Source organism: Melanaphis sacchari, unplaced genomic scaffold (genome assembly GCF_002803265.2).
Source record: "Melanaphis sacchari strain LSU unplaced genomic scaffold, SCAv2.0 Contig47_pilon_pilon, whole genome shotgun sequence".
NCBI classification, from domain to species: domain Eukaryota; kingdom Metazoa; phylum Arthropoda; class Insecta; order Hemiptera; family Aphididae; genus Melanaphis; species Melanaphis sacchari.
The window spans coordinates 175,799-190,662 of record NW_020271320.1 but is presented as its reverse complement, the minus strand read 5'-3'; the positions used below and the strand labels follow the sequence as shown (position 1 = coordinate 190,662).

Genomic DNA, 14,864 nt, shown 5'->3' with positions numbered 1-14,864 from the left:
CTGGTGTACTTCGTTTCAGTTACATTATTGCTTTGGAGCTAAGATTACAAAAGTAATTTTACTCTTTTTGATCTCCTTAAACACGAATCAAATTTTAAATATTTTCATATGTAAAATAAATTTTTGAGCTACAAAAATGACAAAAAGATACAAATATGAAGATATATTTCCACCGAAGAATGACTTAGTAACATAGGTGTATCTTATGAATTTTCAGTGATCTGTTTAATCAATGTATTATAAGCCGGTAGTATTTTTAAAAATAAGTAATATTTCTTGTTCTCAACACTTATTATTTATTTAAGCAATGCTTCAAAATAATGTCTTATGAAAAACATCTGATCTCCCAAAAATATAATACATATAATCTATACATTACATATTATTGGAACAACATTTAAGAATCTTAAAATAGAGGATAAAAATAAGAAAAACAAAAATTTCTATGTTAAAATAATAAACGAAAAATGTAAATTACTTATTTTTTATAATCCAAAAACAAAATACAATAGAAATTTAAATTTTTCACCAAATATTCTTTAAATAATTCCTAGACATAATACTAATTTCAAAATATTATCCATTTATTAGAATAAACAATAATGTAGATTTTTTAAAGTCATTTAAATTCTTTTTTTTTTTTTGATTTATGTACTTAAATTAAATTTTTGTTAATTAAAAAAAAAAGCTTAAAAGTTGAATACAAGGTTTTCCATAGCACATTCTTACAGTGATTAAAAAATATCAAAAATTTGTGTCAAAGTTTATTTTGTAAATATTTAAAGTTTAAATTATTACAAATTCTTCAAAATCATGAAAATGTACAAACTGCTTTATAAATTAGAAGATGATTTTTTTATGTATACAATGATTTATCATTAATTTATCTGTCAGTGACCTACTTAAAGACAATATTTACATAGGACATTAATCTAGGTACTATATACATTAAATCAACAATATCGTTTTAGATTCTGAGTAGAGCGATAAATGTATTAATTTTAAAATGATGTGTGTGTGTGAGTGTGCGTATTTTTGTGTACACAGTTATTCGTAGAAAAAAATCTTCAATTTTCAACTTAGGAAGAGGTTCCTAGTGGAAAATCGGACCTAGTTGATACTTTTAAGAGATTGAAATTGAAAATCCTCAGTATATTTTATAAAATAACCGAGAAAAATTTAAAATTGTACGCATATTATCTAGTTTTCGATAAAATCTGTTTTGTTTCTTATTCACATTTTCTGTATACAATCAAAATATTTTGACTCTTTTTAAAATATATAGTTACCTTTTCTATGATACATTAACATTTTGTATGATTTTTTTTTCAAGACTTTAATTTAAAATATGCATAAATTCACCAAAAATCATGCAAATTATTTTTAGAGTTAAAAATGTGTTAAATTTTTATAGTTAAAGATTAAACATTTAATAGAAGATTTCTCACAAATTCTTAAACTTTAACCAAGAATACGTACATAATATAATGAGGGTATTTTTATAAAAATTTCAAATTAAAATATGTATAGAATTAGATATATAAAAACGACAAATAAAATAATTTTAGTTATTTTGATTAAATTAATACATTAGTATGAATAAAATTTTTAATATTTATTTAAAAATTTTAATATTTAATACAATGTTTTGTAAACGTTTTTCTTAAAAAAATTTAAAAAAAAAAATTGTACAATTCCAAATATATTTTTTATGAGTGACGTTTACATTTTGATAAAATTGGTTAATTAAGCTTTAATTAATGATTTTCATCAAACGATTTATATTTTTTTTATTTCAAATCAAAAAAAAAATATTAATTGTACAAACTTAAAACATTCCTCTGTTACTTAAATTTTCAATTTCCACATCAATTGCAGTTTTCAAGATAGTAAGATAAGCTATTTATAAGCATATAAAATGTTCAAAGTTTTTTTTTAAGTATCAATAATAATATTTAGACTTGATCAAAACAAAAATTTAAGGTCATTCGTAAGTTATTTCTATATTGAAACCTAATAATCTAATAAATAATATCATATATATATATATATTAGGGTGGTCCTTAAATTTTAAGTTCAAAAATGTTTTCATCTCACCCCCTAAAACAGTGTATATACATACAATAATTAACTACACGAAATATTGAATCAATCAAACAAAGTTAACCCGTGCCTATTTGAACTTAAAGTTTGAACTTTTACAATTTTTCAAAATTTTTCAAATTTTTGTACTTATATCATAAACCGTTGATCAAATTGAAATTTATTATAGATACTAAATTAATTAAAACTACATTTACGAAAATATTTGTTCTATATATTTTTTAATATCTTCAACTGTTGGTGAGATATATTAATGTTAGTGTTTAAAAATCGGTCTTTTCGATATTTTTCAATATTATAACGTAAATTATTACAATTTGTATTGTTTACTTATCGATAACTCCAAAAGTTATTTTTATAAATTAGAGTAATAACTGCAATGAATACCCATATAATTCACTGATATTATTTGTATCGGCTCCTTATCGTAATTCCGATAGTTCACGTAAATTAAACAGCCTAAATTCTCTAGTCTAGAGATTAGTTTAGGAACAGTCGTCAGACGTCACTCGTTTTTAATAGTGTTTGTATTCAATTGTTTTTCTCTGAAAATATTGTCGTGATTTTATAATATTATGTGTTCGAAAATAAGAAATAATGTTTATTTATTGGGTAATGAATGCAGTCAAATTACTGGTGGTAAATTGCCGTCCATTAAGCAGGCTTTATTAGTTTTTTTCTACAACTTACGAGTTGTTAAATTAAATATACGTGAAAGTGCTCGTCTTGCTGTACGTGAAATAGTAATATTTTGGGAAAAAGCAAGAATTCCTGTACAAGATATTCAGCATTGTATATCTAAGCTGGAAAAATTATATCATGAATGGAGAACAGTTCAAAAAAATTCTACAAAAAGAACCGAATGTCAAATTAAAAAAGAAGTCGTGTTCTCCTCAAAATCGGACGATTTATTTGACATTGCTCATGCGAACGCATTAAATATGTTAGGTAATAATTTTTACTATAACATTCATATTTTGTTTAAAAATGTTTAAAAAAACATTTCTTATTATAGGTATCCAGGAAGATCGAGATTTTTTACTTCTCCAAAGAGAAAAAGGCCGAAAAGGCTATATGATGGGCGTTGATACTAAATTGGTTAAAGCTGAAAAGCGACCTAACCTGGTGCTATTCATCACGCTAGATGGATGGCAAAAGCGTTATATTCATTAAAAATATATTTATTTAGAGATCAGTTTAATTTAAATATAAAAGAGGAAATCGGGCTAAGGGACATATGTATATTTTTGATTCGTCTTTACGTGAAAGCGTGGTTTGGGGCTCCAAATGCTGCAACAGCACCATACCAAGATTTTAATTTTATTAAAGATGTATATAACTATTATGACTCCGATGTTTCAAAAACAATTCTAAAAAAATTCTGTGGACATTTATGGTATTTGTCTGATGAAGCAATAGGTTTTTCATTTTTTGATAAAAATGTATCTGCCGATTTAAAAAAAAAGATGGTTAAAGCTTTAACTTCAAACGATGGCTCAGATGAAATAGTAAAAAAAATATCAATTAAACCTCATGAAGTTTCATCTTTAGTTACAAAAGATTTTAGTCATTTTGTAACGAAAAATACAAAAATATTTTTTGAACGTTTCGGTATTGACACACATTTTTTAAATGATGAACCAGATGAATGGATTAACAACACTGCGTATAATGATGGAGCAAATACTGTAGCCCATATTAATGTTGTTAATGATACGGCAGAAAGAGGAGTAAAGCTAATTGAAGAATATAACAGCATTTTAACTAAAGATGAAGAACAAAAACAGTACCTACTACAAATTGTAAAAAATTATAAAATTAAGTATCCTGACGGTAACAAATCGACACTACAATAATATTATGTTATTAAATATTATTAACTATTAAAAAAAATTTTATCAGTTTAAGTTCATTATACAATTTTTATATACTCGTACAACATTTTATTTTAGATACAATATGTTAACATTTTTAGTTTTAAATATATTCATGGAAAAGTAAAAAAAAACACAGTTTTTATACTAAGGGACAATATATTTCACCAACAATTGAAGATATTAAAAAAATTATAGAACAAATATTTTCGTAAATATAGTTTTAATTAATTTAGTATCTATAATAAATTTCAATTTGATTAACGATTTATGATATAAGTACAAAAATTTGAAAAATTTTGAAAAATTGTAAAAGTTCAAACTTTAAGTTCAAATAGGCACGGGTTAACTTTGTTTGATTGATTCAATATTTCATGTAGTTATTTTTTTTATGTATGTACACTGTTTAAGGGGGTGAGATGAAAACATTTTTAATTTTTTTTTTTTTTCATCTATAGTGAAAGACCACCCTAATATATATGTATCTTAAGTTTAATAGTTTTAGTTGTATTATTGATGTTTTAAGTGAGTGCTTGAAACTCTTAACGTATATTTTATACAAACAAAAATATTTTCAAATGAAATTTTATCAGCATAATAAGTTAATTAATTTTATCGTATTACTAATATTAAAAAAAAAAATACTATATCATGAAATATATACTTAGTCATATGTATAGGCTGACGATGTATGCTCAAAATTGTTTGAATATGAAGTGATCTATCATTGAATTTAAATTTGACACATCCATTACAATGACCTACTCAATGACGAGAGGTAAACTCGACACCTACCATACAGTAGAGCGTTATCTACTTCCCCCTTTTTTTATGGTTTTATTTTAAACCGGCCATTAAAAGGGTGAGATTTGTGATTACGTCACATGATTAGATAATATCTCTATAACGTCCCTTTACACCGTATTTCCGTAGTCCCCAAACACGACAAGAGTTCCCCAATCACTAAAATACATATCATTATATCGCCCATAATATCGTTGATCCCCAGGCGCTTTCCGATTAATTTCATTTCATTCGACATAACTGCAAAAGTGAATATTCTAGTACATATAATGCTAAAGTACAGTATTACAATTTATCAGGTACATTGTACAAATAATATAATGCTATAACTTACGTGAATACGCCTAAATAGTATCAGATACATAAGTGCAGCGCACTAGCGACCAGCTCTTCCTGAAATTTTTGAGGGTATACAATATAATGGGGTACTTCATTTTATATCGTCCCCTAAAATATCGGTGTATGTACACTGTACATACGTACACCGAATTTTCGCAACCCCTACATTACAGTATACACTATCCATATCTATATAGTGTATATTGTGATTTGATACTGCAACCGTAAACTGAAACGGGTTTAACTACATAATTATAACTAGTTATAACTTATATGCACCATAATGAGTTTAATCTATAATAAGAAAAACCTTTTACAAAACGTTGTTTGAGGAATTTTGAAATTATGTAGAATTCGTAATTATTTGCAATTTTATCCGTTGCGGCAAAACTACATTTTCAAAATGTTGAGATTTAGTCTTATTAAAACGTTTTTGATAAAGTTCGTATTAAATAAATTATAACCTTTGGTATATCTAATATCCAGAGATGAAGTGAAAACTAATATAATAATGTATACGACTTCCAGTAAGCTTATATAAGTCGGGTGGTGTACAATTGGTGCGGTGAGGTCTGGTAAATCGTTATAACGTGAATCGGAAGGTTGCACGCAGTAGTTAGTGAGATAAGTCCGGAAGTAAACATCATTAAAGATAAACTATGATAATATATAGCTATCATATTTTAAAAGTATATCTTTCATATATGATAGAAGTAGAACAGATTATGAGTTATACATTATTGCAATCAATGTATGTAATATGTATAATATAAAATCAGTTATCAATTATCACAGGCGATATATACTTATATGATACATTAAATGATTGTATAATAATTATATTAGCGCAGTGACTTTAATTAAACCTGCATTAATTATTGATAATCAGTATAACTATATTATGCTTAATATATTATTTTCACCACCTTTCTCCAGTGTAATGGACTTAAAACATTTTGATCCATCAAATCTTATGTTTATAAAATTTTGTTTCACAATATGTTAATTCTCAATGTTTTTCATAGCTTGGAAACATCGGCCATTGGACGACATATAAATAAAGATTTACTTGGATACTTAACAGAATATGATAAAAAATAAACACCCAATTTTATATGAAAATTCGCAATGTTTAGGTAAAAGACGTTTTGCGTACTAACTTCTAAATTAATTTATACTTCACGTCAAAAAAAAAAAATAATAATAATAAAATACGTTTTAATATTTAGAGTTAAATATTTAATAACACCTACAAAATTACAAAATTTAACAAAAAAAAAAAAATAAATAAATATTTCATATCCGGTATATTCTATCTCTACCTTAACTTCACCAATACTTATTCTTTTTTTTATCTCTATGCGAAGTATTTGATGAGGGTACTAACGGGTCGAATTTTCTACTGCCATAAATTTTAGCGATAGTACTTTGATAAATTATGTATTATTTACGAACGTATTAATGATTTTCAAATTAAAATTGTTTAATCCTCCCTTTATTAAACGTCAGAAACGCCAGTGTTCAGTGGTTTTGTTTTGGAATATGTATCGTAAAAAACAACTCCCATTTATAAATGTATTAGTACCGTAGACACTGGTGGGTTTTATTGACGGCAATACCATAAATAATTTTAAATCTTGAAATAATTACAGCTTAAGAATATCATTTATCACCATTTTCATTACATTTAAATAATTATAAAATGCTAAATTTTAGAGCTAAGTGCTACAGTGAATTGTGGACTATCATTTATTTTTTATACTAAATCGTGGCATGGTCTTACTATGATCTAACGTTTAGAACAAAATGGTATAGATTAACGTTTTTTAAACTGTGTTTAAAAACCCCGGGATTCCACGGAGATCACTTCAGGATTCCGTGGGGAACTTAAGTATTTTTTTCAAAATTTTTAAAAAAATTACTTTAAAATATCTTCTAACTAAAGATTAATAGTGGCTAGTAGGGAAACAAATTAAACTTAAATCAATTAAGCCCAATATTAAGAATATTTATATTAATAAAAAGCAATTTCACTTGTCTCATTAAAATTAAAATTTAGTTTAATTAAAGTAATTGAAGTATTATTGTATACAATCATTATTATTTTTATTTTTATTTTAATATATTTTTGAATTAAATACATTTAACACATTTTTATTACATGAGATAATTATAATTTTTATTGTAAATAATCTTAAAAAAAAAAAGCTAAAAAGTAGAGGTTCCACGATAAAAGTGAACATCAAAAACGGTTTCACGGAAAAAAAAATTTTAAAAACACTGGTATAAATGAATAGAATCACATTTTTTAAAGAAGACTTCCTTGCCTGTATCAAACAATAATTAAATAATAATAACTATTTTTTTATCTTATAATTAGAAGGAACCAAAAATAGACATAAAAAAATTTCAAAAAAAAATTCATGTGTAATTACTAATCAGTAATCACTTATTACCATAATTAGCCTAGATGCAAAAGAAACATTATTTGCTCCAAGTAAAACATTTTACTGGTATCAAAATTTAAACTATCTTTCTAAAAAAAAAAGATGTTATAATAGTTATTTGGGCAAAGAATAATAATAATAATAAAAAAAAAAGAATTCCTTAAGAACAAATTATATTATTAAAATTTATAATAATTTAATCTCTAAAAAGTCTAGTTCTCTTAGAAATAACTTAAATATATTTAAATTAGAAAAGTCATGAATATTAATTTTAAGTAATCTATGTATTTGAACAACGACAGATGTAAATATTTAATTCCAATTCGCTTTTTAAAATGTTCAACATTTATATTAATGTTTTCTTTGTACAGTGCATTACATAAATTACAGCTCACTGTCCATACAGTCATATTACGAAAAGAATACGCTAACATTGAGGATGTTACAACATTTTTCTGACGTGAAAAAAAGTAAGAATAATATACAATAAATATAACAAGCTCGTACAAAATATTTGCTGGCTTAAGAAAAAAGTAACAAGCGATCCTCTAAATATGTAATAGATTGATCTCTAAGACAATAATTATTATAATAACCTATTTAAACATTATTTAATACTTCTAATATTCAATATTAAGTACACTTATTCTTGATGGCAAAACTTACGGTTTAATTAGGAGATAGCGATCTATTATTTTTATATTATTTTATACGATTATTAGGTATATAATATTATTATTATTATTATTATACAATTATCGAATACTTTAGTTGCAATACTATTTTATTTTGAATAAAATGTATGTTATAACTTAATAAAAGATACATGGTAACGGGATATAAGATTTTATATATTGTCGTAATTTATTGAATGAAAACTGTTATATAGGTACCTACAAATAAGTAAGTAACATGTAAATATTTAAATATATAATTAATTAGTACCACGCGTAACTTGTGTAACTTTTAAGTCGTATTCAGTCATTCCGAATAAAATATCTAACCTATTAAAATTTCACAAAGTAGCTAGACGTATGCACTTTACGTATTATACTAATATACTTTGTATGCTCGAAAAATAAACACTACGAAATGAAACCGTGACGAAACTGGATATTACACGACTCTGCACGATCTGAAAGTTGTAATGATCTGCAGTCTATTTTTGGCTTGCGACAATCACGAAACAGGGGAAAACAAGAGTATGCATTGGCCTTTAATCCAGCTCGGTGTGAAATCAACCCTTTAAAAGAGTGTTAAACTCCGGATTAAAAAGTAGCCGCGACAGTCTCAATAAGTTCCCAACGAATCCGTTTAATAATGTATACATTTTATTGAAGTCCGTGCAGCCGTTTACACGTTTATAAATAAAATACACTCATCGTTCGATAAACGTTGGTTTGGATTGATTTGATTTATATTTTTTTTTTTTTTTTTTTACTGATATTTTTATCGCAAATAACCTAACCTACCTATAATCTACAAACAATTTAACGGAATGCTGCGTATGGCCACTGCGTTATCACGTACGCGTAGTAAATATTATATTATAACATTTATAACATTGGAATAATATGGGCGTACGGTGTATAACGCCGCTGATATATGCGGACACGATGTTTAAATATATAATGTTATACGCTTTTTGTATATACATAATATATAATAATAATAATAATAATAATAATATTATATTATATGCGTACAGTGTAGGTCATAAAATATTTGCGGTAGGTCACACGTTTTACTGATGTCAAAATTATTACTATTCCTTCTTTTATTACCGATACTCGTGGAACATTTTATTTTGTTCGTATTTAATACATTATATATAGACGAATAGTAGGTACACGGGAAAAAGTATAAATTGTTAACGACTTCTTCGAAAAATAATAAAGAAAATCTTTACTGTTTAGCAGGGCACTCGCGCAGAGGCGCAAAGTACCTGTGAATACAATAATATAAAATAATATTATGTATATATAATAAAGTAGTATAATATTTTATACTGCACACGCACATACGGCCGCATACAGGTGTCGGGTACCCGCAATATGTAAAATGTACGAGGAGGAACCTATCTTATAGGTTATATTTATATTATAATAAATATAGTTATTTACGCGCATTTTCCAATCAATTGATTATATTATATGCAATCAATTGCATTACATTGTGCAGCAACAATACAATAAAACTCGTTGCAAACATAATTTACTATAATATAGGTAAGTAAATATACTTGCTACAATAACAATGATGTATAGATATTACTACATATACAGATATAACGCGTTGCATGAAGTTGTTTACAGCAGAAGTATACCCGCCGTCAGTATTAATATAAGCTTCCGCGTATTAAGGAAAGTAAATTTAATATTTTAAAATTACTTTATAGTGTTTTTACGTACTGCAGGTACCTACATGCGCGATGTGTGTAATAACTTGCTCCGGTATATTATGATAGGTGTGTGTAAACATACAGAGAAAAAAAATATAATGATAAACTATACTTTACGTATTTTTATTTTTTACAAAGTTAATTTAATAGCTAATTATTATTTTATGCTTCTGACTTATAAATACAGGTATCTACTGCTTTTAATAATAATTATTATTAACGCATAAAGTGAACACCGTGAAAGATACTGGCGATTTTTTCCCTGTACTTGACTAATAAATTGTAAATTATGATACAAAATATTTTAAAGTGTTTAAAAATTATTAAATAAGTCAATCGCAATTCACAACGCGAACATATGGAGCGTAGAATAATGCAATAAACACATTACGCATTATAGATATATCCTATGTTACGTGTGTGAAAAAAAAAAAACCATAGATACTTTATTTTATTATTATACTCATACTTATCAAAACTTTTTACGTTGCACAAGACAAAAAATATAAACTTATATGGGTATCACACTACTATCTAACGTTTCATACAACCAACACTCACCTAAAATAGAAGAAGGGATGACATTACCACAACCTTGTAAAAGAGTTGAACAAAAATAACTCTGAGACAGTGTCTTTTTAGTAACATATTAAGTCATATTATTATCCACAACAGTCAACATTGTGATTTATACTTTTATTCAAACATGCAAATAACTAGCTACGCACTCACATACAGGAACACAAGCCCACAGGATTAATTATTCTATATTAGGTATACTCTAAACAGTCTAAACTTCACTTTAAAATATATTCCATTTACTTATACACACACACATATATACCTATATAATAAGTCTTGGAATGCAAGCAGACAATAGAAAAATATATTTTAGATTTATCAGCTGATATTTACCTCACAGTTATTATACATATAGTATTGTAGTAAATGTATTATCTACTATTCAGATTAGGTGCAATTGATTAATATACTAGCTAAAGTTAGTTAATTAATTGAATTATTTTAATATTGATCGATAATTTACATTAATAATTACATTTATTTCAATTAAATTACTGACGTTAAAATTAAATTTTCGTATTCAATTGCTTCCATAACTACAAGTTTCGTAGTTGACACCAATCGTCTCGAAAGCATTGATATTCATATAATACTTCGAAATTAATGTATTATTAAAAGCAAATAATTAAATAATTTTCGTCCAAATGTCAAACACTCTCATGTTCGATCGGCCATTAAATGATTTCCAATCGTCTCGAGAATATCTACAAATATTATGAGTAGCTATAGAACTTCAAAACTTACAAGTTAAATTTTCATTAAAACTTTGAATGATCTTAAACTAAAACTAACATTAATCTAATAAATATTATATACATATTATACTAAGAATAGAGTTCATAGAAATCAGTATACACACATACGAGTATACGGTGTTCGACTCATATGACGAGCTTAATGGATCACAGAATATTATATCTCTTAAATATCACATATCGGACAGTATAGCCATTACGTACAAGACAAATTTATTAGTATCTACATTTTACATGAAAATTATATTTCATAAACATTAAATTAATAAACAGTACCTAGTAGAATATTTGTACACATATACGCTTCAAATAAAGAGAATAAAACCACTAAACTATCTCAATAACCCCAAATACTTAAAAATACTCCGATACCCATAACCTACATAGACTCTATTATAGTCATTAGTCTATATAGCTAATAATATGCATATACTTATTTCTACATAAAATATTATAAACATATTTCGATTAACATGTACTATAGGTACACCAGCTGAGACGCTATTTTCGACATCTTTTAATGGACCATAACTACCTCTTGTATCTGCATTGTCCTTATAAAAATGTGCAGCAGTTCATCGAACTCCCAAAATAATTATCGAAATTTTATCAGTGTTAAAAAATATCAATTATAAATTTTATTCCCATTTATCTATAGAATCTTTACATCACACTCGCTATCCCTATTCCCTATACAACCAGCGACCTTACTTCTCGGTGCAAGGCTTTCCGTCTTTCAATTTTAATTATTGTTTTTCTTTTACTAAACAAAGCTATAAAAAATGAAAAAAATAACCTAAAATGTGAACAAAAAAAAGAAACTAAGATAGAAGTCTTAAAAAATATTCAAAAAATATTTATTTTGATGAAAATATGTTTTACATATTATGCCACAACAATCTGTAAATGAAACAGATATGTTTAAACTAAAATATTAAGTAGGTACATATTAATGCAGTAGAACCTCAATTATCTGAACTAATTAGGACCGCACCTAATTCGGATACCTAAAAGTTCGGATATTGAGAATTTAAAAAAAAAGCCCAAAATACAATTAAATATTTTATATAACGTATTTATTGTTATTGTTATTATTATTATTAATATTTTATTGCATACATTACATCATCAGAAATACATTACATACATAGGAACATATTATTACGTTTATCATATTTTTTGACAAAATTATCGATTTGAGTGCTTCAACGAGTTTTAACATTCGAATAACAAAACGTTCGGATACGCTTATTGTAGTTCGAATTATAGAGGGTTCGTATAACGGATATTCGGATAATCAAGGTTCTTTTATATAATAGTGTATGAGAAATAATATCATATAGTATATATAATAACTAGGATGCTGATTTATATGTATTAAAAATTCAAAAATATTTACATATACATGTATTTATTTTTATCCAAACGTTATTATAAACGAGTTTATGATTGAGTTTTTTTTTTTTTTTGTTCTTGAGAAGTTTTATGTTTATATCAGGAAACCAAGTGCAAGGCGCATATAAGGAAATAAGGATATTTAGACTGATCTCCTTTACTTAGATATAGTTTTCAAAGACTGAGGTGGGAGTCTTTGTTTTAAAATTTTGAAAGCTGTCGTGAAATATAGAGACAGATATATGGTTCGGCATATTTGAAGTCTTGATAATATATTTTATCGTATTAATGCTACAAATGATTTAAAGAGAGGATTTTCGTGCATTAAAAAGGATGCTGTTAACTAGACTAGTTCTAAAAGCACCAGTGACTAGTCTGATTGGTCGTTAATAGGGTCAAGTGTGTTGAATATATTTCTTTTGACAGTGCTTTATATGATAAAGCCACAGTTAATGAGAAATAGTATAAATTATGTGTTTACTGAGATAAAGCTGTTCTGGTTTGATCCTTATATAAAATTTAACAGTATTTATTCTAGCCACATAACAATTTTTTATGTTTTTTTTAATGTAAATTTTCTACGATAATTTTTAGTAGAAAGTAAGTCCTAAAATACGTAAATTTTTTGAGAAGAGAATTATTGGTGTCTTATCTAATTTTTTTGTATTTAATTAAACCATAATGATGGTTCAACTACATTTCATCGATGGTAAAGATTAATTCAACCTCCCTATTACTAATGGTAAAATACATAACATATTTTATATAATATATTGCAGCGATATACTCAATGATGATACACCTCGTCGTCTACTATACAGCGGAGCGTTACTTTCATTATTTGTTTTTCTGTTTCTAAATTCTATTATAAAGTAAAAAATATTTGTTTTCATTTAAAAATAAAAAGTTGATATCCCCCTCAAACATAAAACAAAAGAGAGTGAATTTCGAAATATATTCTCATACATGCATTGTACTATAGTCCTTATTATCATACTTGCATAATACACATCAAAGATTACAATCCAGAAACTTTCCACGCGAGAAAAAAGAAGAACTACCATTTCCAAACGTTTTTAACACGGCACTGTAAGTATATATATGCACTTGTGCATATGGATGCAAGTGTATCGTTAATTGATAATATTGTATCATATGTATATTGTGTACTATATCTGTACATTATAGATGCCTTATACGTGACAGCTTGAAAGTATAACATCCGAAAGTTCTGTCCAGCGACACGGACCTTTCACACATCTGTGATAACGTTGGCCAAAGTCGGCGAAAACTCGACAAGTAGCGGATATTAAAATTATCAAACATAATATTATCGTACATTTAAAATCTTTGTGGTGCATACTGCATATAACAAACGCATCGACGTGTGCACGTATGTGTGTGTATGCTGTCTTACACAATACATACCTAACAATATTATTTTTATCATATTTTTACGGGTAGGGGGATATGCAGAAAGACATTTCACCAATAGCTGCAGTATTGTCGATAGTATAATATGTACAATACGCGAGATTGACAGTTTTTGACGTGACATGTAATTCAATATGCGAACAAGATGATTGTTCAACCGTGCTGCTCACACACTTGCCTACAAATAAATGAGTAAATGATAATATTATACAACCATTACTACTTAAATTGTCGATTGATCTGTTATTAAAAAAGAGCTTGTCAATCAAAACTTATTGTTACCACAGTTTATTTATCATATAAGTATTATTAGCAACACATATTTTCTTTATAATATGTTTTAATACAGCGGCGGCATCTAATGCAGTTTTTAAAAATTTAAAAATGCAAAAATTATTTAAAAATAATAGGTACATGCATTATTTATTCAAACAAAAAATTATAATAATAAATATATTACAAACAATTTTTAATTCTTTAAGCTAGGCTTGTGTTAAATGTAGAAAGTTTATATAAGGTGCATACAACGTGAGAAAAATAACATATATTACAGTAACATTTTTAGACAAATCCATAAAATATATATCAAAATGAATAAATGTGATATGTATTTACATAAACCATAAGAAAAACTAAAGAAAAAACAATAAAACTATTAAAACAATAGTGACATAACTTATTAGTTATTTCTAATAACATATAAACACTCAATCGTGATGAGTTGTTTTTT

General features: G+C 26.2%; 1 protein-coding gene across 1 annotated transcript; it reads left to right on the top strand.

The window, feature by feature from the left end:
• Positions 1 to 3,297: 3,297 nt before the first annotated feature.
• Positions 3,298 to 3,959, top strand: LOC112598319. Its single transcript, XM_025344728.1, has one exon. The coding sequence runs from the start codon at positions 3,570 to 3,572 to the stop codon at positions 3,957 to 3,959; it is 390 nt and encodes a 129-aa protein (XP_025200513.1). The 5' UTR covers positions 3,298 to 3,569.
• Positions 3,960 to 14,864: the final 10,905 nt, after the last annotated feature.